At 49.6% G+C, this 27,927-nt stretch overlaps 1 protein-coding gene and 1 pseudogene across 1 annotated transcript; one reads left to right on the top strand and one right to left on the bottom strand.

Annotated features, from left to right (window-relative positions):
• The first annotated feature begins 300 nt into the window (after nt 1-300).
• Nucleotides 301-1,060, top strand: LOC120839685 (annotated as a pseudogene).
• A 22,715-nt stretch (nt 1,061-23,775) lies between these two features.
• On the bottom strand, nt 23,776-26,940 carry LOC120839667. Its single transcript, XM_040209987.1, has 4 exons — nt 26,854-26,940; nt 26,644-26,744; nt 25,711-25,907; nt 23,776-24,046 (listed from the first exon to the last, which is right to left on the bottom strand). Exons 1-4 carry the CDS (start codon nt 26,864-26,866, stop codon nt 23,776-23,778), a joined length of 582 nt encoding a protein of 193 aa, XP_040065921.1. The 5' UTR covers nt 26,867-26,940.
• Nucleotides 26,941-27,927: the final 987 nt, after the last annotated feature.

The raw sequence follows: 27,927 nt of genomic DNA, 5'->3' as shown, positions 1-27,927 counted from the left end.
CCTACACTGCCAACAGGTCGTTATTCTTTTAATTCGCTCTTTCTACACGGTGACCCATCAGCGAGACCGTATCTCATCGACGACTTTCGCGACGTTTTGACGGAAGTTGTTGGCATGAAGGACATGGCCGGCTTTGGTACCTTCCAGTACAACCACGTTTGGTAGCTCACCCTGCACCACACGGCAGCGAAGGACATTTTCAAAATTCACTCTAAACGTGGGTGAGAGTCATTTAAAGTTCTTGACGAAGCCGTGCAAAAGGCGTTCGAGTCGCACGGCAAAGTAAAATCAATCGTGCGCGAGGTGGGGAGGCAACCAGGCTTTAAGAATGTTAAGACTACAACGCGAACAGTCACGATTGTGCTCAGGGAAGGTGTCACAGTAGACACTATTCCGCATCAAATTAACATCCTCGGAATGCCAGCGTTGGTGTCGACTCCAGGCCGCCCACCTCAGCGCTTACGGTGCAAAAATGTAAGACACATGTGCAAGCAGTGTCGCACCCTGTGGTGCATGGACGTGCCGCAATTCTGTACATGAGAAGGACAATTGCATCCAGACGTACGCGACAAAAATGAGGCATCCAATTGAACCACAGGACGTCGATAACCTGATGGACCAAGATGAAATGAAGGAGACCGTTGCCGTGACTCCGACATGAAAGGCGTCTGAATTGTCATCTCAGGTCGTCGGAGCAGAAGATTCAGCACCACCAGCAAGCAGCGTCTCAGAGGGTAAAAGAGACGCCGTCGCCGAAGACGGGAGAGATCTCAAAAGCAGGACAAGTCACACCAGAACCGGTCGAGACAAAGGGGGAGGAAAACGTAAAGGCTAGCGAAGAAGATGGTAACTCCAATCAAGAAATCACTGGAGCGGAAGCGCCAGTCAAAAGAAAGGAAGAGCAATCAACGAAAAAAACTGCAGCGCGTGCGACTGCGGCTGATCAACGATTTACTCTTGTGACCCACAACCGTTGGAAGGAAGGCACCGAACGTCAAGGCCAACGATGGTTGACAGAGCGGGTATTTTAGCACTTGAGGAAATGGCCTTCGAAGACTGACGACGTTCTGTCAAACTTTATCACATGGCTAAAGACTCTGCTTCATTGAACATTGCAACCTTTAAAGGTATACTGAACCGAAATTTCGAGCTCACGAAACAAGGCTGGACGGATAGGCGGGACGCTGCAACGCCCGAAAAATCACTCTTACTGCGATATCTCTGTCGGATCGCCGTATTTTTGGAAAAGAAGTGCGCGATTCAACACGGCCGACGAGACAAGGCACGTCACGATTCCCATTCCCTCTCCTCGCTACGTCCCGCCGGGCCGGTGAACCGAAGCGAGGAGGTGAGAAGCGAGGCTGCTTCTCCTCATTCTCAAATTCTCCCGGTGTGCAATGACGTTAAAGACCTCGCTTGATCGCGCCCTTCTTTTCCAAAAGTACGGCCATCCGTTTAAGATATCGATGTACGAGTGATGTTTTGGAGTTCGTAGCCTCCCGTTCAACGCTTCTGCGGCCTTATTTTGCGAAATCCAAATTTCGGTTCAAATGCGCTTGCTTTTAGTACTGTTGCAAGGAAACGTAAGCAACGGCTACTCAGTCTGCTGCTAGAAAAACACATAGATATTGCTTTTATTCAGGAAACAAAATTTCCACGCATGAGCAGACAAAATACTTCGTGTAGTACTTTGGGCATGTGTTTTGGTGTTTCCACACTTTTACTCTTTGCAATGCGTCTGGAAAAACGGCGATGCTTGTATAAAAAAAAAGTGTTTTTCCGTTGTTGATTGTGAGCTCAGCGCAAGCGATCGCGTCAGCAGAGTTGACTGCCCCGTTCAAAATAAACTATTGTGTCTAGTGTCGGCTTATGCACCGAATGATGCTGCTGAACGCGGTCTTTTTTCAAGTCTTTGATACAAATCTTGGACTGAAGCTTAGAAGAACCGCAAACACATGCACACAGAAACTGTCGCGCTGTCCCGCTAGTGGCGAATCGTATGAAATTAGCCGCGCTTGAAGGTGTGATCTGAGGCCAATATGTATCCAATGCTTAGCGCTTAGTATGGAGAAAGTGTTTTGTCACGAAGGAGTGTGTCTGAATGAATAGAGACACTGAAGAAAAGACGAGCAAGTATCAGCCATGACGAAGGCACCGGACGCCCGTTCACGCGTCCACGACTGATGCCAACGTTGAGCGTGCACGCAAATCGAGTCTGTCGGAAAGACAGTGGATGATGGGCTATATCATTTGCAAGACAGCCAAGGCCTTGCCTATGGAATTATTCATGAGAGACTTGGGTTTCGAAAATTTCGGCCCAGGTGGGCGCTAAAACGTTTCTTTGGATAACTATTTACACGGCAGAGAAATCAATGAAACGGTAAGCACATACCTATGCTGTCTCCTGGTTCTTCTTTGGACCTTAATGTTTTACCCCGAGCGGAAATCACTGTGCAAAAGGCCAGCAAAACCACAATGGACGTCTTCATAATGAGTGTTAGAACAGACAAAATGCTAGCTTATCGTATTATACGACGCTTTATATAGCTCTGGTTTTCTGGGTAAAGTAAGATTGATTACGTTTTTAACTCTACGAATAATTGCTGCTTCAGTAGCTGTCGACAGTTCTAGATAAATTAATTAGTTCACTTGACTCTTTCAGTGCTGCGTTTTAATAAGGTTTATAATTCTCGTTCTTTTTTAGACTAGTGCTAAATGGTCTCGCACGTAGCATTGCTGTCCCTGAAGCAGAAAGAAAGCAACTTGTGAAGCCGATTTGTCGGTCCGATTTTTAATCTCAGAAAAGGAACAACCAACAAGCAACTATGGTGTCTGTCTTCGGCGTATTCGGTGTGAGGCGCCAGATGTTCGCATTGTCCGGTTCGTGACGCGTGTCTTCCTTGTGACGCTTGCGTCTTTTTCACGCTCGTCGTCAATCACGTAGGGCCGGAGGCCTCTAAAGACTTGCGGCATAGTTCGTGAACGCGAAAAATTTCCCAGAACTGTTTTCTTTCTGCGGGATTGAAGCTACCAGTTTCAAGCGACGATAGGCTTGTCAAATTCCTTTTGAAAAAAGACCTGGGGTGTTTACGGAGCGGCGAGCCTAGAAAGTTTTGACGGCACGAAACAAAATATGTATTCTAATGAAAAAAAGAAAAAGAAAACCTTCTGCGACATGTTACACGTGCGTGCCACGACAGCCCTATATCACTCTCTTTTAGGCTTCTTTTTTTTTTTATGGCGGAAGGAAGAGACATTTGATTGCTATGAGGTGACAGGCCGGGCTGAGGCGTCTTCGTCGGCTGGTTTAATAACCTAGCTGCTTCTGCAGTATCCCCCAAGCCGGAATTAGTCTGTATTCGTCTGTAAGGATACAAAATTAACGCGTTTAATTTTGAGTTCGTGTATCCTATCCACTTAAATTGATCTTTCGATCTTTGCATCATGAATCGACACATCAATTATGTTCGAACTGGAATAAAAAAAAAACACCATTTCATGCCATTCAACGTGTAATCTTCGTAAACTATTTGTAGCACGATCAAAATTTCTGAGCGGACGATACGCTCCGGTAAGTACACGAATGATTCTTACTGAACGAATTCATCCCTGAATCGTTATTAATTATGGCTAAGATTGATAGTTGCATCAAAAGATAACTGACACGCTGAAATACTTTTTAGAGCTCAGCTCTTAGGCGCCCGTTTCCGGGTTGAGAGACGTCAGCGTCGCCGTCACCGTCGGCGTCGTTGTAACCGCGCTAAATTCAGCGGGAAAATTGACGTCACGAGACCTCAACACCAATTCAATTCCCCGCTAAATTTAGTGGGGAAACCGAATTGGAGGAGGAGAAGAGAGGGGATGGGGGAGGAAGAGGAAAGGAGGAGGGGGAAAGGGCACGGAGGAGGAGAAGGGGAGTACTATCTTCTCCTTTCCCTCCCCCTCTCCTCCTGAAGAGCTGGGCTTTAATATTGCAGTACAAAGATATGTGTAAACGTCTTCGATTTTTTTTTTAATATCTAAAAAAAAAGTGAAAGCCGTTTACAACTTCCTGTAACGCCGAATTGGAGCGCAGCTCTTGAGGAGGAGGAGTGGAGGGTATATTCCTCCTCCTCCCTCGTGATCATGCCTGCTAACCCCGGGGGGGTCACGTGACCCCCGCTGAAGTCATGTGACCCCCTGCCCCCGAGGTCACGTGACTCCCCCGGACCATACTAGACAATGAGGGGAGGAGGAGGAGGAGGGGGAGGAGGAGGAGGGCAGAGGTCCGGGGGGTCACGTGACCTCGAGGGGACGGGATCACATGACCTTGGGCGGGCCGTCACGTGACTTTGGCGGGGGGAGGGGAGTCACCCCCCGGGGTCACGTGACCTTGGCGGGGGAGGAGGGGGAGGAGGAGGAGCGGAGGAGGAGGGGGAGGGGCGACGCCGACGCCGACGCCGCACAGGCTGGAAACGGGTCATGTGACCCCCTCCCCCCAAGGTCACGTGACCCGCCCGGACCATACTACACAATGAGGGGAGGAGGAGGAGAAGGAGGGGGAGGAGGAGGGGGGGGAGGAGGAGGGGAAGGAGGAGGAAAGGGAGGGGCGCGGTTACGCCGACGCCGACGGCGACGGCGACGCCAACGGCGACGCCGACGCCGCCCAGGCTGGAAACGGGCCCCTAAGAGCTGCGCTCTAAAAAGTGAAAGCCGTTTACAACTGGGTGTAACGCCGCATTAGAGCGCAGCTCTTGAGGAGGAGAAGGGAAGGGTACTGAGGGGAGGGTATACCCCTTCTCCTCCTTCTCCTCTTCCTCCCCTCATTGTTCAATCTCCTCCAAGGGGGGGGGGGGGGGGGGTCACCTCGGGGGAGGGGGACACGTGACCCTGGGAGGGAGGGGTCACGTGACCGAGGGTGAAGGGGTCACGTGACTTCGTGGGGGTCACGTGACCTCGGGTGGGAAGGGCACGTGATTTCGGGGGTGTTCACGTGACCCCTCTCCCCGAGGTCACCGAAGGTACCCGAGGTCCTCACCAAAGAACCCGGGGTCCTCCCGAAGTCCTCCCGAGGTTTTCCCGAGGTCGTGAAAATTTACCCATAATGCACCGCGCGGTTACGACGACGGCGACGGTGACGCCGCTCAAGCCGGAAGCGGGCGCCTAAGAGCTGTGCTCTAAAACTTTGAGATGCTGATTCGATAATCAGACGCTCTAGACTTGTCACCCCGTGCGTTTCTTAAAAGTCCGCGTCTATACAGCTTGGAAGTAAACGTCAAACTTCCAGATCCTGCCGTTTTCTTATTTAAAAGTTACGGGCAATTTTCGAAAGATTTTAGTCGAAAAATAACTTCCATTTCCTTTATGGAGACACGCGTTTATCTTTATATATTCGCAAGCTTCGTTGGCTGCCACTCTCTCGATGAGAGTTCAAACAAATTTTATATATAACTTTTGGACAAGATAAAAAAAATAAAGTTTTGAGAACTTTAGCATGCGATTCCAACCGCTAGCGCTATAGACCAACTACCCAAGCAGCACAGAGTTAACCAAGCATTGGCCAATGGCTGGCAATGATCCTTTGGCCAGTGGCCAGACAGTGGCCAGAGATTGGCCGATGACTGGCCATTCTCTGGCCATTGGCCGACGGCCACTGGCCATCAGCCATCGGCCAAGCATTTGCCAATGAAGGGCCACTCTTTAGCCACTGGCCAAAAGACCATCCCCAGCCATTGGCCATTGCTTGGCCAAAATCCGTGCTGCTTGGGTAGCTGCGTAAGCAAACTAACCCGCTGCCAGACTGTCAAAATGTCCTTAAGAAGGCCAAACTCTCCCAGTATAGGCGCTTTCAGGCAGCTGAGTATGGGCGCCGCCTTAACCGTCCTTCAGCTTTTGTTTCCTCTTATTCCGTTCGCTGCACTTCATCATTGCCACAGCAGGCCAGGTAACTGCCACTTTAAAGGGACCATGAAATGACCTTTTTACTTTTTCCAGATAACTTTTACATTAAACCGTCAATGTTCACTGAATGCCGAACAGGCATCCGTTTTCGTCTCGGTTTATTAACTTCTACACAAAAAATTATTGAAATATCAACTTTTTCATTCTCTCCAACTGACCGCAAAAGAAGCCGTGACGTAAGCCGTTTCCGGAACCGGAAGTTCTCTCGGCAGTAGGAGAATGGGAGTGTTAGCGGCAACGAGTTGGGGTGCGCCGGTAGGTTTTACTGCGCTGATGTCACCGACGTATTTCCTGAATCGGCGCCTCTCATCGCCGCATCGCAGCTGAGCGAAATTCAATGAGATATGTTGCGCTACATCGATAGCATGGGACTAGTCCCATACGCCGGTATGCCTGTTGGGAAGTGCAGCGAGTCTTCCGGTGAAGACAACAGAAGTCAACCACCCCGTCATTGTTGGCAGAAGGGCCGGCCCGTGTCAGTCGTTTGCAAAGCGACGTAGATGGCGTTTTTCGCGGCCTCGGAGATGCAGGAGCGAGCCGACGCTAAAAAAGATACGTTTGAACTACGAGTGTCAGCAAGAGCCACGTAAATACCTGTTTACACTCGGAGCGGACGCGCGCGCTTGATGGAAGTCTTGTATTCGTGCTGTTTGTAAGCGCTTCGGGACCGTTCTTTTACGATTGCAACTCGATACTGACGCGACACTCGGCAAAGAAAGGTTGGACCGGGGTTGTACGTATACCTCCCACGAACTGTTATAGCTCGACAGTGACGTGCAGTCTGTCAGAATAAAAATGGCATACCAATAACAAAGTGTACATACCGTGTTACGAAGGTAATCCATACGGCGTTTATTTCAGCTCTATATCACACAAAACAAGAAGATAGAATCAACGAGAGACCCTTTTCGACGAGTGTTCGTCAACACTACCTCGGAAAACAAAAGGAAGAGATTGACCTCACCTCTTAATCTAGAATTGAGGTCAGTGATCAAACTATAATACGGGAAGGGTCCACAAGGGTCGCGCGGGCATATTCCATTTAGCACGCCAGCCGATCGTAGGCAGACGGTCTTGCGACGAAGCAACGCAGCGCCGAGTCGGAATGCCTGCTAGGCCTATACGCTTCGTCGGAGTCGGTGGATCCAGCGTTCTTGTTCGTCGTGGTCTGTTTTAAATACTGTTTTCTTGCTGCTTGAAGTCGGCACGCGCGGGAAGAACACGTAGAAAAATAAACGTTCAGTCAGTCAGAGTTTTGAGAGGAAGGAAAACAAAGAAAACAAACGTTCGTCGCTGGCCGCCACCCAAGTAACTGTCGGCCCTGCCCTACTGCGCACGCGCAGTAGTTGCTTCGTTTACCACACGATAGATGGCGCCTGGCTCTCAGCATTATCAAATATGGCAATTTTCGCCACACATCTCTAATTATGCTACAAAATGTGGATCTGAATATTATTTAACAAAACTTTTAGGAAACATTCGCCGGCTATTTATTGTTTACGATCGCGGTGCTGGTGAGGTAGACTCTTACCCAATAGGCGACCTGGATTTGGCTGACGTGCTCCATTTCCGCGGATGCATCGTAGTGAACAGGCGAAGGAAGGAAGGCGCAAAAGAGTCCAGTTTTATTTTAAAAGTTCTATAGGAAATAATTTTTTTTGGCTCCCTATTTTTGTGTTTTTGTGTTTCTTTTCACACCTTTTACGACGTGCGGTGGATGAAACTCGATTTTAAAATCATTTCATGGTCCCTTTAAGTGCTACTGTGCTCTCTTCTCTAGCATAGGCCTTTGTGCAGGCTCTTTAACGACCGCTTCGGTGGCTCGGCATATCGGTAAGTCAAAAGGAGGTCGGCCATGGCGGCTCAGTTTGGCGCGTGTTTAAAGCGTCTATAAACGGTTCTGCCGGGGGCGGACTGAAATGAGCAAGGGGCGGGGGGGGGGGGGGGGGGGGGTGTATTCCATTCCGCGGAAGTTTCATAACTGAGGTAATCTAGTAACGTTTCGTAAAGCGTCGACGTCAACGTTGACATTGACGACCACGTCCACGTCGTTCTCGACGCGGCGCGACGTTATGACCGCGTTACAACGGCAACTTGATGTCGCGTTGCGGCGTCGCGTTGAGGACGACGCCGTCACGCGACATCAAGTTGCCGTTGTAACGCGGCCATAACGTCGCGCCGCGTCGAGGACGACGTGAACGTGGTCGTCGATGCCAACGTCGACGTCGACGGCCCACGGAACGTTAAACATCGTCATGACGTCACGTTAACATCGTCCTGAATTCTTCGTCAACGTCACAATGACGTCACGACGAAGCCTTGACGTCGTATAACGTCGTCGTCTTCGCCAACATCAACGTTGACGCGCCGTCACGACGAAGTATTGACGTCGTGTAACGTCGTCGTCGTCGGCGATTGCGTCGACGTCGACGTCGTGAAGTTGTTGGGACGTCGTCGTGACTTCAAGTTGCGCCATGTCGACAACAACGTTGACGACCTGACACCAAGCGTCTTTATGACGTCACATTGACAAGGACGCCGTCATCTTGATGTCGCGTGACGTCGCCGTCGTAGTCGTCAACGTCAACATTGACATCGACATCGTTGTCAACGAAATATGACGTCAGAACGCAGTCTTGATGCCGCCTAACGCGCGTTGTCAATGTCGATGACGACATTGACGTCAAGGCGTCGTCGGCATGTCGTATTGCGTTGTGACTTGAGTCAGGTCGCGGTGAGGTTATGTGTTGACCTGACGCATGGCGTCTAGGTTGCACAAAAATATAGCCAGGTGTTCTATTGTTTCAATGACCTTGACCAGTGTGCCGGTCGAGCTTGGCGTTAAGGCGCAACGCGTTTTTCATAAAAAATAGCTATTTTGAACCACTCCGCTCGTAGCGCCCGACAGGGCGATACGAGCGAAGTGGCTTGGATTAGCCGTATTTTTCCCCATGCTGAGGTGCAGAAATGGCCGTCCGGTGGCCCCACTCGTCCTTTCTAGTCTAGTCCTTTCTAGTACGCTCTAACTAGTGCCACTAAATAAGCTACGCTTCAGAGTAACGACACTTGGCCATATTGTGTCGTAAAATCATGGTTGCCAGTTATCTGAAGCTTTATCTGAAATCACAGGAAACGCCTTTCCGCCCTCCACAAATGTTTAAATAGTTCGTGACAGAGCAAAGCAATATAGCGTGACCTTTCCACAACCGAATCTAATGCTGAGGAAGTCGCACTTTTGAATCATGACGATCGGCAGTTGCGTCTGCTCTGCATACGAGCCAAAATGGCGGCGCCCACAACAATGCCGGGGAACGGAGTGGCGATACTCTAAGCGCAGCTCATTTAGTGGCTCTAGCTCTAACAAGGGCATGAAGTGAACTCGGCTGTATATTTTTATCTTCGTCTTTATTGTTTATTGATTTTTCAATCATATCGAATAATGAACACATTATATCACACTACAAAATGTGTAATTATTTATCCTCGATTTATGGACCTGACCCAGTACTTAAACCATTCATTTGTCGATAGTAAATCTTCCAATATATTTTCTAAATGTGAAGATAAAAAGACACGGACATTGATGAGAGACCCCAACGCCGCCCTCGACGATTTCTTGAACATTAGAAATCAGCAGTTTTGTCTGCCATCCTGCAGGTAGCGCGACAAAACATCCAAACAGTTATTATGGTTTCTAAGATTAGCTAAGCTCGACACCTATCAAGAAACCGAAGCAAGATCTGTGTGAAAGTCTAATACATCGCAATTTTTATCTATTTCATACGATAAATGTTATTAGATGCCATTAAATGTTTTTATATGTCCATCAAAGAAATGCGTCAAAACAGGTAAGTTTGAAGGATTCCTGCAGGGTTGGTTATGACTTTGAAAATAGAAAAAGCCATCGTTTACTTTTTGGCCAACCATTGTAGTTCTAAATGTTATAAGATATGTAATCATACTTTAATTATTTCCTTAGCGGCATTTGAGGAACCGTGAGTCGAGGCACAAAAAAATGCTGTTTGATACAGAATATCAAAATAAAACTTTTTTACACAACGTTAAATCTTTCTATGCACATTACCAATTCTAAGCACTACACCTGTAGCTAATTTCATTACCCTAGCGCATGTCATTAAAAACATATTAGTGTTAAATAATTGCAATATTTTTTTAAATATTGCAATAGTGCAATATTTGGTAATATAACAAAACAAACGAGTGCAAATACCAAAAAAGTGTATCGTTACATTCTGCTCCCGCATCATCTTAACAAAACTGCTCCATTGGAACCGTGTTATCTTTATTGGATCGTTCAGGAAACATCAACCAGCGGAGCAAGTGAGGGTCCGCGCCATCATATTCGCAACGCTATAAATGCACATGAGCAATGTATACCAATACATACATAATATCAAATGAAAGAGGATTGCATTGCCTTTCGAACGACATCAATCACAAAAAACAGTATTCAAAGGAAGAGAAATAATGACCTGTCAAAAAGTACCTAAAATGCCACATTCAGTGAGACCGTGGCCTTAAGCAGACCGTGGCAATAGAAGTATTAACGCAAAATGTGAAGAACCCCAGGCTAGCGGTAGTGGTGCACTGGCTAAATTGCTCCCCTACAGCAGAGAGACAGGTCGCTCGTTGAAGTCAGACTAACTTCAAGGCTGTATAAACATACCCAATTTTTTCGTTTGCCTTGGTCGCGCGCGAGTTTTGTTAACTGCTTCGATTATTCTATGGTAAAATAAGCCCACTATCTGCATCAGAAACGTACATTCGAACTCTGAGATGTGAATAAACAAAATTAGTTTCCAGATATATATGTATGTATAACGTGATGGCCAAGAAGCGACCAGCGTTCGGTCTTATCCTACCATTTTTATATCGATCCGCGTTCCCCTCGCACGCGCTCCCAGCGTGCGCTTCTTCTTTTTTGCCGTGGCGATACTAGCGATCAGCACACTATTCCCCTGCACTTGTGCAATTGACCGAATGTTGAGAGCGATTGAGCGACTGTTGGCACTTCAGCGTTTTATCGAACCTTTACTTTGAACAATGTTTTAGCCGTGTGTTAGCAACGCTTTGCCCCCCCCCCCTTCCCTCTACCCTACAAATGATTTGATTGGCGCTTTCCCCTAGTAACTGCTCAAATATTTTATTCAACCCATCTCAATCCACATCTTTCCCTCCCTCTCACCTTTGGCTATGCTAGTCTTTTCCCTGCCTGGAGAATAACATTTCGCATAGCCATTAAACCCCCTTTCCCGTTTTATACACCACATCCCCCCCCCCCCCTTCCCGGCACTAGGCTTCTCACGCTAGGGGCACTCAATCGCGATACCGCGCGGGGAAGTATCGCTCGTCTGGCTCTGCCTGCTGTAGCACGTCTACGGGCAAGTCCGTTGGAGTCACGTCATCAGAGGGCAAAAGAACAACGACTGGAAGTTCATGGTAATAAAACCCGAGACTCAGGAACACAGAAGGGGACGAACACAACACAACGTCTCAAACACAGCTGAACGTTTATTTTTCAGACACTCGTCTAAAAAGGCGAGCCCCCCCGGTGCCCCCACCCGACATCCACAGTCCCGAAGGTCAAGCCGCTTCCTCCCGTCCAGTCCACGTCAGCAGCCCTTCTCGCACACAGAGTCATCCACATGCCCTAGGCGCCACATAGTCGATGAGAACGTCCACGCAGTTGACTTATCACCGTCCACTGTCACCACTGCTAATTCCCCACTCCCTCGCAACGCTTCCTTGCCCCCCGCCGACGAATCGTACACAAGCACACCACACAGATATACCCCCTTCCCGTCCCCCCCCCCCCCTTTACAGTTGCCGGCGTAAACACATACCTCGAAAACACATGGGGAGGCCCACCCAGTGAGCTCAACCCAGTTTGGGCTCACCCAGTGAGCTCAAACTGCAAGTTTATCATCGTCCAGGAGTTCGGTACCATTCGCTGGAGGCGTATTGTGCTGGCCTCCGTCAGTGCCCTGGTCCCCGTTTTCCTTTGCTTGGTCGTCAACGTGAAGCTCGTTGTCCAAGATGTCTAACAGCGGTCGGTTCTCAAAGGCGTCGGCCAGTTGCGGATCCTCAGCTGCTTGTACCGGTGATAGACTTTCGAACGCATCAACGTACAGATCATCAATGCCTATTACGTCTGGGTAGTCGGGGATTGCTGGGCGAGTAGGAGTCGGGTCATTAGCTTCGTTCGTTTTCTGTGATTATTATATCGGGGAAGTCTTTGAGTGCTGGGGCAGGTGGAGGTAGGTCGTTATCCGTAACGTGTGATAACGTCCTGGCAGGCAACAAGACTGGCTCTTTCCCACCCGCTTCAAACGGTTGTGGTGTGTACAACCCGCCGCTTTCTTTTTTCTGTTTCTTCCTGGATTCTGTACACGTTGTTAGGTAGCTTCTTGAGGACTACATACGGATCCAACCATGGCAAATATAACTTCGAGGACTGTCCTTGCGGCACAGCGGGAGGATGTAGAAGAACTCTGTCGCCAGGTGCGTAGTCTTCTTCACTGGTCGTGCTGTCGTAGTGGCGCTTCTGTGCTTCCTTTGCTTTGATGTCGTTCACGATTGCCTGGTCGCGAGCCTTTTGTAATGTTGTCAGTAGACGCGATGCGTGTTGTTCGTAACCGGACGTCGATTCCATGTTAGTATGGACGCGCACGTCGAGCAGCATGTCAGCTGGGATATTCATGTTTCTACCGAAGAGCAGATAATGAAAACTGTAACCAGTAGACTCATGCGCGATCAAGCGATAGGACATCGGGACAAGAGGGAGCTTGGTGTCCCAGTCAATCTGTATCTCATTGATGTACGCACTCAAGCTGTTCATCAGCGTCCGATTGAATCGCTCAACCAATCCGTCCGACTGGGGGTGGTAAGGAAAGGTCTTTGCCTTTCGAATGCCCAGAATTGAGCACGTTTCTTGAAAGACGTTGCTCTCGAAAGTTCTGCCTTGGTCAGAGTGTAGTGCTGACGGTATCCCGTAGCGACTGAAGAAGTTGTGGACGAGGCTGTCGGCGACCTCCTTGCTTTCTTGAGTCTTCAGAAAGAGCGCTTCAACCTATCGAGTAAAATAGTCGTCCATCACCAAGATATACTTGTGGCCTCTTTCCGTCATAGGAAACGGACCAGTGATGTCAATAGCCACCCGCTCAAAAGGGAAGGTGGCCGCTTCCTGAATCAGTGGTGCTCGTGGTCTGGGGTTTGGTGCCTTACGAGCGGAGCACTTAACACATCTCGAGCACCAGTCGGCTACACTTGCTGCCATGAACGGAGTCTAGGGCCAGCGGTATCCATGTCTCGGGGATCACGGGAACAGGGTTTGCCGGTGTTTTTGCCCACATGAGGCAGCCGTTGACGAGCCTCAGCTTCTGCCAGTTGCGGAAGAGCACTCCCGCGCTGCATCGACGAATCTCTCCTGCCGGCGTGCCTGCAAGCAGAGCGTCGGTGATGGACGAAAGCTGCGCGTCACGTCGTTGTTCTTCTCGAAGGTCTGTCATGGTGAATGAAGACTGTGCACCTGTCATGAGCGCGACATGTTGGCCTTTATTCGCCGGGGAAGGCCGTCGGGACAACGAATCTGCATTACCGTGCTGCTTTCCCGGCCGATGCGTAACGACGAAGTCATACTCGCTGAGTCGGTCAATCCAGCAGGCAACTTGGCCTTCCGGTTTTTTAAAGCTGTGTAGCCATTGAACCGCGCTGTGATTCGTCCTGCAGGTGAATCGCCGTCCAAGCAGGTAGTGCCTAAAGTAACGGACGAAATAAACAAGGGCCAGCATTTCTTTCCTCGTCACACTGTACCGGCGTTCAGGCTTCGTGAGGGTGCGACTGCCGTAGGCGATTACTTTTTCCTTTCCATCCTGTACTTGGGATAGTACCACGCCGATACCGTTTTCACTTGCATCCGTGTCGAGGGTAAAGGGTAGGTCGAAATTTGGAAACGCCAGAACTGGAGAGTTCGTGAGGCACTGTTTCAGCTCTTCGAGGGAGTCTTGGCACTGTGGTGTCCAGACGAACTGAAGTTGCTTCTCCAACAATTTGTGAAGCGGGGCCGCGATGCCGGCAAAGTTTGCAATAAATTTCCGGTAGTACGAGGCAAGTCCTAAGAACGAACGAAGATCTTCGACGCTTAAAGGCTGTGGCCACTTCGAGACCTTTTCTGTTTTCGTATCGTCGGTTCTGATTCCCGTAGCCGAAATTTTGTTGCCCAAGTACAAAACGCTGTTGCTGAAGAAGCGGCACTTTGAAAGTTTCAGCTTGCGACCTGCATCTCTCAACGCCTTCAGAACTTGTCAAAGGTGCATGACATGTTCGGCTTCCGTTTTGCTGAAGATGATAAGATCGCCGAGATAGCAGAGACAGAAGTCAAATGTTCCCAAGATCATTTGCATCAACCGTTGAAACGTCGCAGGAGCGTTGCACAGCCCAAATGGAAGGACACTAAATTTAAGAAGTCCTTGATGTGTGGCAAACGCTGTTTTCTCTAAAGACCCTGTCGACATCACCACCTGCCAATATCCTGACGCCAGATCGATGGTGCTGAAATATTTAGCACCGTTCAGGGCTTCGACAGTGTCGTCGATCCTAGGCAGTGGATATGTGTCCTTGTGTTGCCGCGTTCAGCCGACGGTAATCTTTATCAGAAGCGCAAGCTTCTGTCCTTTTTCACCAGAACGACCGGCGCAGCCCATGGGCTGTTAGAAGGACGAATTACTCCCATCTCCAGCATTTCATGCTTTTTCGCGGTCACAACTTCGCGGCGGTTCAGAGGTAAGCGGTGCGGGGCTTCTTTGATTGGGCCTGCTGCACCAGTGTCGATTGAATGCGTCAGAACTGACGTTCTCCCCGAGTTCCAATCACCTTGAGAAATTATATCCTCGAAGTCAAGAAGCGTACCTTCGATGAGTTTTTGTTGATCGCCCTGGAGGTGTTTTGATGCGGCAAGCTCATCTTGCAGCGAGGTGAGTGTCCATTTCTTTCTTTTCATTGCAGAGAAGACGCTGTCCCGTGCCGCCTGCGCGTGCCTCTTGTCAAGTGGAGCAGCAGAGTACTCGCATTCAGGGTAGTCAAAAGCGTGCAGGGCTCCGAGACTTGTACCCTTGAATAAGGTGAGCGGCTCTTCGGAATGGTTGATGACACATACTGGTAGCTTATCGGACACCGTCAAAACACTCCGGGTGACTTCAGTGTTCTTTTTCACGCGAAGATCCGGTCGAGGTTCGAGAAGCCCAGTACCGAACTCTGCCGTATTCGGTGAAATGGTCCCGAGAACGAAGGTTGCGGCCCTCGGTGGCAAGACCGACGTGACAGAAAGCTGAACTCTTTGGGTCTGGGCACACGGGCTCTTTACTTGTTGTCGTTCGAGTTTTCTCTCGCTGAAGTCAACCCAGAATCGGTGTTTTATTAAAAAGTCCAGTCCCAGGACGAACTCATGTAGGATGCCGGGAATAACAATGAGAGGATGGCTCACCGAGATATCTGAAACCTTAATGTTTATGCTGCATGCTCACCAAACTTCGAAGGCGGCGCCGTTAAGGCCAATGACTCCCTCTCGGTAAGTGAACTCAAGATCGGGGTTGTCGCGCGAGAGCTCAAGCCACTTTCGCCTCGAAAAATGGTGGCTGACGAACAGGAGTCAACGAGCATGTTCATGAAAATTCCGCCCACATTCGCCTTCACTGTTACTTGGGGTGTGGAAGAATTCCCTGATTTCCACGTTTTACAAATGTTTGGTTGTCACTTCGCAGTGACGCACGCTGGTCAGAGTTTGCACAGGATCTTGCGAGGTGGCCAGTACCGCCACACTGAAAACATCGTAAGCGCCTCCTAGGAGTGTTTGCAAGGAAGAAGCTTTGGCCGTGCTCATGCGGGTGACTCTCCGACTCGATGAGACTGTTCACTGTGGCGCGAAGGTCGGCTACGCTACTGGTCAACGCCGCAATGGGATCGTCCGTGGGTTTTGTAGTGGCTTCTGAAGTGTTACCCACGGCGGCGCACAGTATTGGTATCCCCGTAGTCGCAGACAGTTGCCCGATGGATGTTAGCCTTGAGGCTATCTCAAGAGCTTTCTCAAATGTTGCAAGGTCAGCGGCGAGGACTTTGTCACCAAAGATGGCAAAATTACTTTCAAAAAGTAATTAAATTACATTGCTAATTACTTGTCTGAAAACGGCAAAGATGTAATTAAATTACATTACAAATTACCGCAGACTAAAGGTAATGACATTACATTACACTTACTTTCCAAAAGTAATGAAATTACGTTGACATAACTTTTGAATACCTTGAGGCAGTAATTCACGCTCATTTTATTTACAGTATACACCAACACGGTGTTTACAAAACAAGCCCTTGTGTGCCCACACAGCGCGTGTGCAGGAACCAGATCCGGTGGAAGCGAGGCGCTGCGCATGCGCAGTGCCGACAGCAGCGCCAACGTAGTGATGTGACGTCAAGGAGCTGAGTTGGTCCATATGTACTAAAACTCAGATCTTCCTGTTTACACAGCAACCATCTTATGCGCCTCAAAGTGAAGCATACTAAACAGTGGTTTTGCTGGTGCACACGACAAAGTGCTAAACATGATGAATAGCTTCTTCTTTAGGTGTGACTCAGAAAAGCAGTCGACTCATCGGTTTCGCTGTTCATTCAACAAAGAATGTTCTGACTAAAAGGTTGATATGGTTCCGTCTTTCTGATTTAAGAGTTGTAGTCCGTGTCGGTTTGTTAAGTCGGGCAATGGCAGCTCGTTCTTACAAGGAGTCGTCACGTGAAACGATTCCCTTCTGCCCCCAGGTGCAATCTAAGTCTATTCTCCCAAAAGCACTTACTATGCTCGGCAACAACTTTTCTTGGCTATGCAGTGAAGAGGAGGAGAGCCCGCGCACAGCTTTATTCAGCGCTCAAAATTGGAGAGGGAACGCGTGCCTGTACCCCCCACTGCATTGCCAAGAAGAGTTGTCGCCGAGTATAGTTGACATGTTCTCGGTCATTCCTTTCAAGGAGCATTTTTCCCAAACACCCGAACAGCCCTAGTTTTTGCGCATTGTCCCTCAAGGAGCCTGAATAATTGCTCAGCAGAAGCGTTACCAGTTGAGGAATGGCGCAAGCTTTCTAAATTGTGTACTTTCCCAAGAAACAGGGGGTGGTATCCCCTTGTAGGCTTATTCCCGAATGAGCTTCCCAAGGGAGGGCAGCGAGGCATAGCGCGATCTGCACCTACTTTGCTCGAGGACGCATGAAACGTTCTGGGGCTTTGACAAGCCATTTAGAATTCACTATTTATTCCGGTCGTTGATTGTTCACAGTTGCCGATGCTTAAGGTTTGACCTTGCTTGAAAAAAGAGTAAGAAGGCCGGGGATCTGTTTGTTCTATCCTCTTAGGTTTTAAAATGTGTTGACCTCACTGGTGACGTGTTCTTCGCCTTGTAGCGTATAAGCCGTTCACCCCTAAGCTGAAAGTGCGGTGGCAGCTACGTGCTCGTGGGAACAGTCGCGCGTCTATCTTTTGCCACGTAACCACGCTCTCGTTATTGCCCACGCGCAGAAAAAAGGACGGGTCAGGTGCTGAAGGGGGGTGTTTGATTGGTTCTGTTTAGCTTGCAGCTCTCACCGCACTGTGCGCTTAGGAATGAACGAAGTATAGTATCGTCGTGATGACGCGACGCCGTGAATCTGTCGTGCCCGGAGTTCGTAAGCCTTTGCCTTCCAGCGATGTCTACACGGAAGCTTTTTTCCTTCGCCATTCCAGCCCTCCTTTGTGCGTCTGTCCAGCTCTTCGTGCGAGGCTTTGCGCTCAGGTGGCCGACGATTGTTTCCTCTGATGCTCTTTCACATTTCACCATGCAAACTAATTTTTTTTTTCTTTTTTAAGGCTTGCAAACGAATTTTATGATTTAGAACATAGGTAATTTCAAAAGTAATTAGTGATTTTCTCGAAATTACTGCCTGAAATTAATTTATTACATTACTAAATTACTAGCATAGAGAACTAATTGATTACATTACTCATTACTCCAAAAAGTAATTTAATTACTGTAATTCGATTACAGTAATGTCATTACTGCCATCTCTGTTTGTCACGCAGCTTGGATTGGAGACCCAAAATGAACTGGTCCCGTACCATCGGGTTGCCCACCTGCAGTGGCATCTCTCGATAAGCCTGTCCAAACAGGTCCGCAAGGTCGTAGGCGTAGACGTCCAGGGCTTCCGTGGGTTGATGACCGCGGGACCGAAACTGCGCCGCAGACGCAGCACGCTGGCCCGCTGACGCCAAACCAAGTGTAAACGCTTTCACTAGTGCGGGAAAAGTGGCCTTGTCTTGGTCGGCAAGGTGCTCAAAGACGCGGAAGGCCCATCCTCGGAGGCGTTTCGGCCGGTACACCAACTTTTGGACGTCGTCCCAACCGTTGGCTGCCGCGCAAGCGGAGAAGAGCTTTGCCCATGACTCAAAGCTTCCCTCCCCAGTGAAAACGCCCGGGAGGACGGGGTTTACAGGTTCCGTGGCCATCTCACCGCTGCCACCAATTGTAACGTAATGGCCAAGAAGCGACAGAGTTCGGTCTTAGGCTACCATTTTTATATCGATTCGCGTTCCCCTCGCACGCGCTCCCAGCGCTTCTTCTGCTTCGCCGTGTCGATTCCAGCGGTCACCACATATGTATGTGTATATATGTATAAATGTTTACTTTATGACTGTCCGCACAGGTCACACTATCTTAAATTATAAAGGGGGGTTCGATCCTCGCTGGTGATTTTAATTGTGTGCTGGCCGAGAGGGATTGCTCAAAGCGGCTGAAAGCGGACGTCAGCTGGCTGGAGTTGCGAAAACTGTTCCGCGACTTCGACCTGGGGGATGCTAAGGACAACGAGAAAACAGCCGACCCAACGTACACGCATTGGCAAGGAAATTGCCATGCTCGACTGGATCGTATTTACCTCTCGGGACAATTTTCAGCAATGACGCCTGTGTTAGAAGTCCTACCCTTGGCGTTCTCGGACCACGCTCTGGTCACGGTAACGCTGGGCAGACCCCTGCCGCGAACCCGGAAGTCCTCTTGGTGGAGTAGCTGGAAGCTAAACGAAAGCCTCATCGAAGACGAACAACTGCGCACGCAGATAAAGGAGCTTCTCGAGGGCAAAACGGGAGGTGCGCCCATGAACGCGGTAACCTGGGAGGAGCTGAAAGAAGACGTCAAGCTCAAAGCGTTCCGGCACAGCCAGGAAAAAGCGGCGCGCGAAAGGGCGGAAAAGCGCCGCTTGATGCAGACCCTGGAAATCCTCATCGCAGAGGAAAATCGTTCCCCGGGACTCTTCAGTCAAGATATCCGCGATTGCAAAGGCAATATTCTGGAGCTTCTCGAGAAGGAGTACCGCGGTACCATGGTCCGAAGCAGAACGCTGTTCCTCGAGAGAGATGAAGAGCCGAGCAAAATATTCAAGACGAAGGAACGCCAGCACGCTTCACGCAACAAGATCGGGAAGCTCCAAGTAGGCGACGTCGAGGTTACCCGGCAAGAAGAAATCGAAGACGCGTTTTTGCAGGCCTACACCGACCTGTTCACGAGAGTGGAGGATGACGGCGTTCTCCAAACGACTGGAGTGGCGCTGCCCAAGATATCCCCAAAGGTCCGAAAACAAATGAACCGGAAAATAACGGCATCAGAGGTCGAGGAAGCCATCAAGGAATTAGCTCCCCGCAAATCGCCAGGAGTGGACGGGCTCGGTAGCCAGTTCTACAAGACGTTCTCAGCCCAGCTGTGTCCTATCCTACGAGACGTATACGCCGACGTACTGAAGCGAGGACTGCTGCCACCATCCATGCGACAGGCGGTAACGGTGCACATCCAGAAGAAAAACTCAAAGGGTACCCCGAAGGTCGACCATTTCCGGCCCATCAGTCTGCTAACAAGCGACTATAAAATCCTAGCCAAGACTCTGGCAAAGCGGCTGGAGTGGGGTCTACGGGACGTCGTCGGAGAGCATCAGGCCTACGGCATCAAGAGACGGACCATCAGCACCAACCTGCACGCGATGCGAATCGTGTGCGAGGCAGCGCAGGTGTTGAAGCTTCCAGTGGCAGTGCTTCAGGTAGATCTGAGCAAAGCCTTCGACCGGGTTCGCCATTCGTTCCTCTTCCGGCTCATGGAGGAGTGTGGGATCGGGGTGCGACTGCTACGATATGTGCAGCTGTGCTACCGTGACATCACGACGCGGCTCCTGGTCAACGGCAACAGGACGGCTCCCATTGCAGTTACCCGATTCGTGCGACAAGGCTGCCCGATGTCGCCTATTCTGTTCGCATTGTACCTGGAACCGTTGTGCAGGGCCATTATCGGTAACGCGAGCATTCGTGGGCTGTCCCTTGCGTCGGGTACGCTTAAAGTGCTCGCCTACGCAGATGACGTCACGGTGTTGTGCTCGTCAAGGATGCAAGTGCGCGCTGTAACCCAACACATCGCAGACTTCTGCAGTGTCTCGGGTGCGGCGATGAACACTGACAAATCTGTCGGAGCCTGGCTTGGAGACTGGGACTTGAAACCGGTGCAGTTCCTCGGTGTCACCTGGACGACGAGCGTTTCGAATTACCTAGGGCTCAGTTTGACCGCAGAGAAACTGAGTGGCCGATGCGGTGGTTTGGACATTAATCGCCTCAGAAGTAAGGTGCTTGACTGGCATGCTAGGGAACTCTCTTTGTTCAATCGCGCATTTATTTGTAACTCTGTTTTTTTTTTTTCGACCGCTTGGTACGTGGCGCAAGTGTCGCCGTGCTCCCAAGGTGACTTGGCGAAGGTGCATCGATTTTTCGCAACGTTTATCTGGGACTCGTGTTTTGAACGTATGAGGCGTGACAACCTATTTGTAAGCCAGAAGAAAGGAGGGTTGGGCCTTGTAAACGTAGAACTTAAGCTGAAAGTACAGCGTTTCCTATTTTTCCGCGATCAAGGCAATCCTCTCGTGATTTCTGCGTTTAAGGAGCTGGGAGGAAGCGTTTTGTTTTGGGGCCGCGGCTCAAGCGGGGCACTGGGGACTTCCGAGCACGTGCTCTGAAGTTTTACCAGGAAACAGCAGCGGCGAAGGAATTTTTCCGAGCCCGCTTTTACGACGAGTACCTGCAGAAAGTTAAAAAGAAATCTCTATACTGGGACACAGTTGACTTGCTCATACCGCCCCCACTCTATCGCAGCTTTCCGGGAAGTGTGGATAAATCGGATGTATTTCGTCGCTTACGTAGATATCCTGTCAGAACGGCAGTCAAGAATTTTTTCCTACGCTTCCATTTCGAAGTACTGCCGGTCAAGACGTGGCTGGTTAAAAAAGGTTTCTTTGAACCGTGGTCAACAAATTGTGCGTTGTGTCCGTTTCCCGAAACACTTGAACATGTGTTTTTGTACTGTACGAATGCGGAGCTTTTTTGGGCAGAGCTTCGAGCAGTGCTGCAGATAGATCTTTACGTAGAGTGGAAGAGCGCGAAATTTCTGCTTTTCGGCGACAGTGCACAGAGTAGGGCATGGGAGCTGCTGGCACTCCTCGGTCTATATGCGTTGTGGCGGTCAAGGACGGATCACTTGGAGGTCCGAGAGGGATCCAAGCCCGCCTGGCAACACTTCTGCGACGGCTTTCTGTACGTGAGCAGCCTTCTTGAGGCGACGGAACAACAAGGGCTTGAATGTTGGTCGCTATTTGGAACGCGTATGCATAACCGCGCTCTAAAGGCTCAGTGGTAAACAAGGATTCCCGGGCCACTGCGCGAGTGGCTGCATGGGGTGCATGTGACGCTACAGAGAAATGATTGAGCGAGATACATTTTGAATTTGTGTGTGAATCGCGGTCCTCGCCTGTAAACAGTGCTCACTGACATGATAAGTGTATGGCAACCAATGTGATCATTTTAAAACTTTGTAAATACCCATACTTTTAATTTTAAAAAAAGTGCAAAAAAAAATAAAAAGGGGGTTCGGTGGCCGAGTGGTCTAGCGCACACCAGCTCGGAGCACGTGGAGCGAAAGCTCGCGCTGCAGAACCCAGGGATCCTGGGTTCGAGCCCCACCCCTGCCCGTTTCGATCTGGATGAGCATCGTACCGGCGTGCGGTCGTGTATCACTACTGCGTGATGCACGTTAAAGACCCCAGGCTAGCAATTGTACCGCACTGGCTAAATTTCTCATCTACAGCTGGGAGACTCGTCACCCCTGTGAGGCAGACCAAGTTCTAGGCTGTAAACACACACACAACCCAATTTTTTAAATTATAAACTTAATAAGAGGGTAGATTACTCGTGGAAATGGAGCATGCTGGTTAAGTTATGGTGTTAGAGGAGAATGACATAAAAGACGAAAACCAGACGACAAGTCCGGTGTTCGTCCTTTATGTTATTCTAATCTAACAACGGGTATATTATAAATCCGTATGGTGCGCATATATATGTATACGTCAAATTTTTACATATTTTGTTTAGATTTTCGAAGAATTGTTGCCATTTTACGAGGCTCCCCGAAAGCTTAACATCGTTGCTGTTTATATTCGATTCTCTTCTTATTACCTTTTTCTGGATTCGTCATACTTTTCATTGCGCCGCCCTTTTTGAAGTTGTGATGCGCGGTCAAGTGCCGACCTGCAGCACTATAAATACTTTTTTTAAGCGGTGTTATAACACGCTACGTCCCAAAGCAAACTGATATCGCACAAGCTAGACGAAGTCTTAAAAAAAAAAATTAACTGTCTTTATTTTTTTTATCTTCGTTGTTTTTGCTCTTTTTTCTCAGAGAACAAGGGGGCGTCTGTCTCAATATATTCGTTTTCTACTTTGGCCCGCTATCGGCAAGTTTTGTTTCTTTCGTTTTCCTTTCGCAATTTGGATATGGCGGTACCGGATACAGTGTGGCAGACAAGCTGCCCGACCTCTCGGAGCTCGGGTACAAACTGTGCCGGTATATTGCAGCCGCACACGCCTGAGAACCGCCACCCGAACGGCGCGCACCAGCCAGCCTTTGACCGCGCGAAAGGTCTTGCCGAAGATAGGGCAAAATATACGCCGGGAAATAACCACCCGAATTAACCGTTAGCTAAAGGTACCTTTGTGATCGTGTGAGTGGGGCATAAAAGGCTGCAAGAAAAATTTATAAAATCAACCGAAAATCGGACGAAATTAGTAACATCTGCGAATTCTGTCATGCTATATTTCGAGAAAGCAAATTATTTACTGCACGATAATGGAAGATGTGGTTTATTAAAAGCACATTTAAGGTTTCTGTGCAGTAAACACTGTTGCTTTTTGCAGTGGAGCTATTAAGGGCTAGTTTCCCCAGGATCGCGTCCCCCGCAAAGAAATAAAGACACCGAACTCTAGACACCTACCGCCATCTATGAGCGACGGCGGCAAGCCACGTATCTGGTTGCCGCCGTCGTTCATAGATGGCTGGAGCCTTTTCTACTCTGGATGGCGACTTGCGGCCGGCCATTACCTTCCATCGAACAGCTCCGCTAGTTCACCAAAGTGGAAAGGCCGAAATTTTTTTATTTTTTTTTGCTTTTCTCGTTTTTCTTTTTTATGTTTTTTTTTTTAATATTGTAAAATTAATTTTTAGGTTCTAATGTTCGCGCGATTTCCGCATGATTCTTTGCATTTGTACGTACGACTTCCCGTCTCAACGCCCGACTAGACTCGATAAAAGAAAGAAAAAGGCTCAAGGCTCCTAAGCGTTTCAGCCAAGCGCAAACTTTATTACCCTGTCAATTCCGTCGTCGAGACGGAGACGGACGAGGCGAAGGTCGTCTCGAGTGACTACACTAACCGCAACTGACTCATGCGATGCCGAAAGGAATCCGGAAGCCGCCGAAATGGTTGCCGAGGATGTTGAAGAAGTGTCCCAGGTTCACGTTCCCCAGCACGTTGTGGATTAAGCTGACCACGCTCCCTATGACGGTGTGCGCATTACCCAGGATGCGGTCCAGCGGAATCACGTGCCTCCTGTGCATCGACTGCACGATGCTGTGCGCGTACGTGGTGCTTGTGATCTGTCCCGTGGTCACCTTTCGCACGAAGTCGTTCAGGTCCACTTCACAACTGACGCGCCTGCGTAGAATTGAAAACAAACACATATAATAAATACCCCCCAACCAAAAATGCAAGCTCACACGGCATTCATCGTGCGTGATCGGTATAATAACTCCAAGCATACGCACAGAAAAAAAAAAAAAAAACAGGCGAACGTTATGACGGTACATTTTTTGGCGCTGTTCGCACGGTTCCGTCACACTCATTGACGTCAGGCCACTGAGATGGCGCTGCTGTTGGTACTGCGCATGCGCTAACACTTCACTCCCCCCAGAATTTGGTTTGTCCGCAGGCGCAGTGCCCACACCCTGGTGAGGGGCAAAGCGGGCTCGTTTCGAAACACTGGGTTGGTGTAAAGCGTCGACTGTGGTCGGACTTAGTGTGAAACTAAGTATGCACTGTATCAAGGCTTATATGATAACATATGTTCTGGTATGTTTATTCGACGCATTCATTGGATGCTCGTTACTACGGAAGACGGAAGTAGTATACCCCTTTAAAACCGAAGTCCCGCCCCCCCCCCCCCCCCCACACACACACACACACACAACGCGCAAAACAGTCTGCAGAAACGAGGGAGTTTTAGAGAACCGTTCTTGAACGTCCGATACCGTACACGATGGGCCCTCCGGTACGAACCGCACACGTGCTACTACTGCAGAAGGCTCGCATGTGCGCAGTTTGTACCGGAGGGCCCTCTATACCGTATCCAAAGTGCAAAAACGGGTTTTTAACGCTCTTTACTGTCTGAGGCACGTTTACAGTGGCTTAAAGGGGGTAGTGTAACGAACGAAACCGGAGAAGCGGCACAGCGTTGGAAGACGGCCGCGGGTGGCGCTGGCGCTTGCAGCACCGTCGTTCCGGCTATGGCTCTGGCTTGGCCGCTTGGTCAGCTTGGCTCTGGCCAGCTCCGGCCGATTCGCAGCTGTCGACTACACTGTCGTCTGCTAGTTTCACGTTTTTTTTATTCACCTTCAAACACAAATCATGTCGTTGGAAGTTCACTGGAAACAAATAATTGCTTTTGATGTATTTATATTAGTTATGAAGCGTGTTAGGGTGCCTCTATCTGCCGGCCGATTGAGGCACCCAACGGAGCTGCGGATCGAAGCGCCACCTACATCGTCTTCCAAGGAGCGACCGTTCCCGAGGCATGGTGGAGGCTACGCGATAACTACACTACCCCCTTTAAGCCACTGTAGCACGTTGTTTCCTGGTTGGACGGCCATGTCACGCTGGTCATAGAAAGATCTGCCTTTAGACATGGTCTAAGCACAGATACGTATCATGCAGACAAAACTACTGTCAACGAGTTATTTTTCGCGGGCTCAATATTTCGCGATTTACGTCGAAGCTGAAGTTTTGGAATAATTCGCGGGTTCTAATTTTCCCGACGCGGTGTGGGATCTCAAAGTAGATACCAATGTGTTTACATTTTTCCGGAATTGTTTGCGGGGCCTATTTTTCGCAAACTGTGGGCAATTCGCGAAATTCCCGAAAATGAAGTCTTCGCGAAATTTACGTCGTTTACAGTATGTAGTGAACACGGCGTCTTTTTTTTATGATGTATGCGCAGTGCGACGGCGCTTTTATGAAAGCAGTCTCGCAATTACGCACGATAGATGTTTTCAAAGCAACGTTTTTGCCCCCCCCCCCCCCCTCCCCTCATCCCAAACACTCACTTTTGGTGAATGGAGTTAAAGAGCCTCGTGATCTCGGTGATCCGAGTTTTGAGTAGACTCTGCTGTATTAGGTTTTTCACAATCCTCAAGTGGGAGTTGATCACGTTCCGCAGACTTGTGAGCTGTTGTTCGGTTGTGATGCACGACGCGATCGTCAGTTTAATCTTCGAAAGCTGGTCGCAGTTACTGCTGATGATCTAGACGGGAGGAAGGTAAGAGCAGGGTAGAAGTTCTCAATGATTGAAATCCTCGTGGGGTGAGCGTGACTCTGCACGTGCGATGACGAAGCCAATCTCGTACGTGCGCGTAAAGTCAACAACGCGCATACACGCTCGTGCAGGCAGGCGGGAAGTTGTGATAGTACGCATATTATAAGGAGAAAGGAGACGCAAGAAAACGAAGAAAGAAAGTTGACGCACAAAAATGGCCACGGATGAAGATGAACACGGCATGCACCGAGCGGCCATTGATAGACAGCCCGGGATATATCTCAAAAAGCGTGGCTTATAAGCCATGGCTAAGTGCCAGGTCGCAGCCTATCCCGCCAGCTGGAGCGAGTAAAATACTGACTTATTAAAATGCTGTGGACAAAAAGCCCCACTGGTTGTTCTTTAGCGTGTATACGTGTATAGAAGCATTCATAATCTATACATTGTTAGGTTAAAGGACGCCGTGATGTCAAGAAAACCGATGCTTTCGTGAGATCAGAGTGATGAAGTAAAGCGATTGAGATGAAGGGAAACAAAAAGGGGAGCTTAGCCATAGTTGTGCTGCTTAAAGGGGGATCTGAATGCAACATATCAGTTGCCATGAACAACAGTGAAGGTGTGACAGAAACCTGGTGAACCCTCGCTGTCAGCAGGCACTTACCCGCAGAGTACATGGCTATTTTAAACATCAACATAGTTCTTTTCAACCTGCCTCTTCACTTACCCGTTTTTGAAGTTGTGTCTTGAAAGAGTTCGGCATGAATGAACAGCCACCTATGTTTTGTCTCGAGAGGTCCAGATTGTCGCCATCTTGGAGACCTCTTACTGAAGCGAATTAAAAAAATATATAATATTGCTTAATCATCTTAGAGCTTATGGCAGCTGCAAGCTTGTCTCCAAACAAGATCACGTGTCCAAGTATACTTACACGCACCGACACCAAGCATCGCCAAAAATGCATAATCACAGTGCTGTTTCTTTTCTTTTCTTTTTTTTAGCGTGAGCTACGCTGGCCGAGGATGAGCAGTTTCGCGTGGCTGTCAAAGACCCATGCTGGGCAAGCGCGAGGAGCAGTGACGTCACACGGCGCACAGCTGGTGCGCCGGAACCGCCGCCGCCGTGCACTCCGCCGCCGCCGCGCGCGCCTCGTCGGTTTGCGCATGCGCGAAGAGCAGTGACGTCACACGGCGCACAGCTGGCGCGCCGGAGCCACCGCCGCCGCGCGCTCCGCCGCCGCCGCGCGCGCTTCGCCGGTCTGCGCATTCCAGAGGAGTGACGTCGTAGCCGGGGGATCGGTGGCCGAGTGGGCTTAAGCGCACACCCAGCTCGATGCGCGCCGGAGCGAAAGCTCGCCCTGCAGAACCCAGGGATCCTGGGTTCGAGCCCCACCCCTGCCCGTTCCGATCTGGATGAGGATAGCGTACCGACGTGCGGTCGTGTATCACTACTGCGTCAGCACGTTAAAGACCCCAGGTTAGCAGTCATACTGCACTGGCGAAATTGCTCATCCACAGTGTAAACCAGTGTCGCCCCTACTTGCAGACCGACCTTACGCTGTATAAATGACTAAATCGTCCATTTCGACCTTTTGAATTTTTGACGTCATAGCCGCCGCGGCAGACGCACTGGCGCCGCCGCGTGCCCAACTGTCCGCCTCCGTTGCGCAGTAGCCAAGTCTGACGCTGCACCGGAGCCCCTTGATAGCGCCTCTCATTTTGTGCGCATAAGCTCACGCTACGTATATCCTGGCATAACCGAGCTAAGCCACCGCAACTTTTTTACAGCCATAAGTTCTATATGGCTAGCTGTCCATGCATTTTTGGTATCCGTTTGCAGAAACAAAAATTGCACGTAAAAGCGCTCCATCGTATGGAAATGCAGACACGCCCCGTCACCTCGATATGCATTCTGATAAGGAAAGGCGTCGAAACGTGTGATAAGGGAGATACATCCGAAAAAATGGGCCTTCTCCCGCTCGCATCGAGGACGTCACTGCTTTACATTTATA

The sequence above is a fragment of the Ixodes scapularis genome, unplaced genomic scaffold (genome assembly GCF_016920785.2).
Source record: "Ixodes scapularis isolate PalLabHiFi unplaced genomic scaffold, ASM1692078v2 PGA_scaffold8__174_contigs__length_109621045, whole genome shotgun sequence".
Taxonomy (NCBI): Eukaryota; Metazoa; Arthropoda; class Arachnida; order Ixodida; family Ixodidae; genus Ixodes; species Ixodes scapularis.
This window is presented reverse-complemented; position numbering and strand designations above follow the sequence as displayed.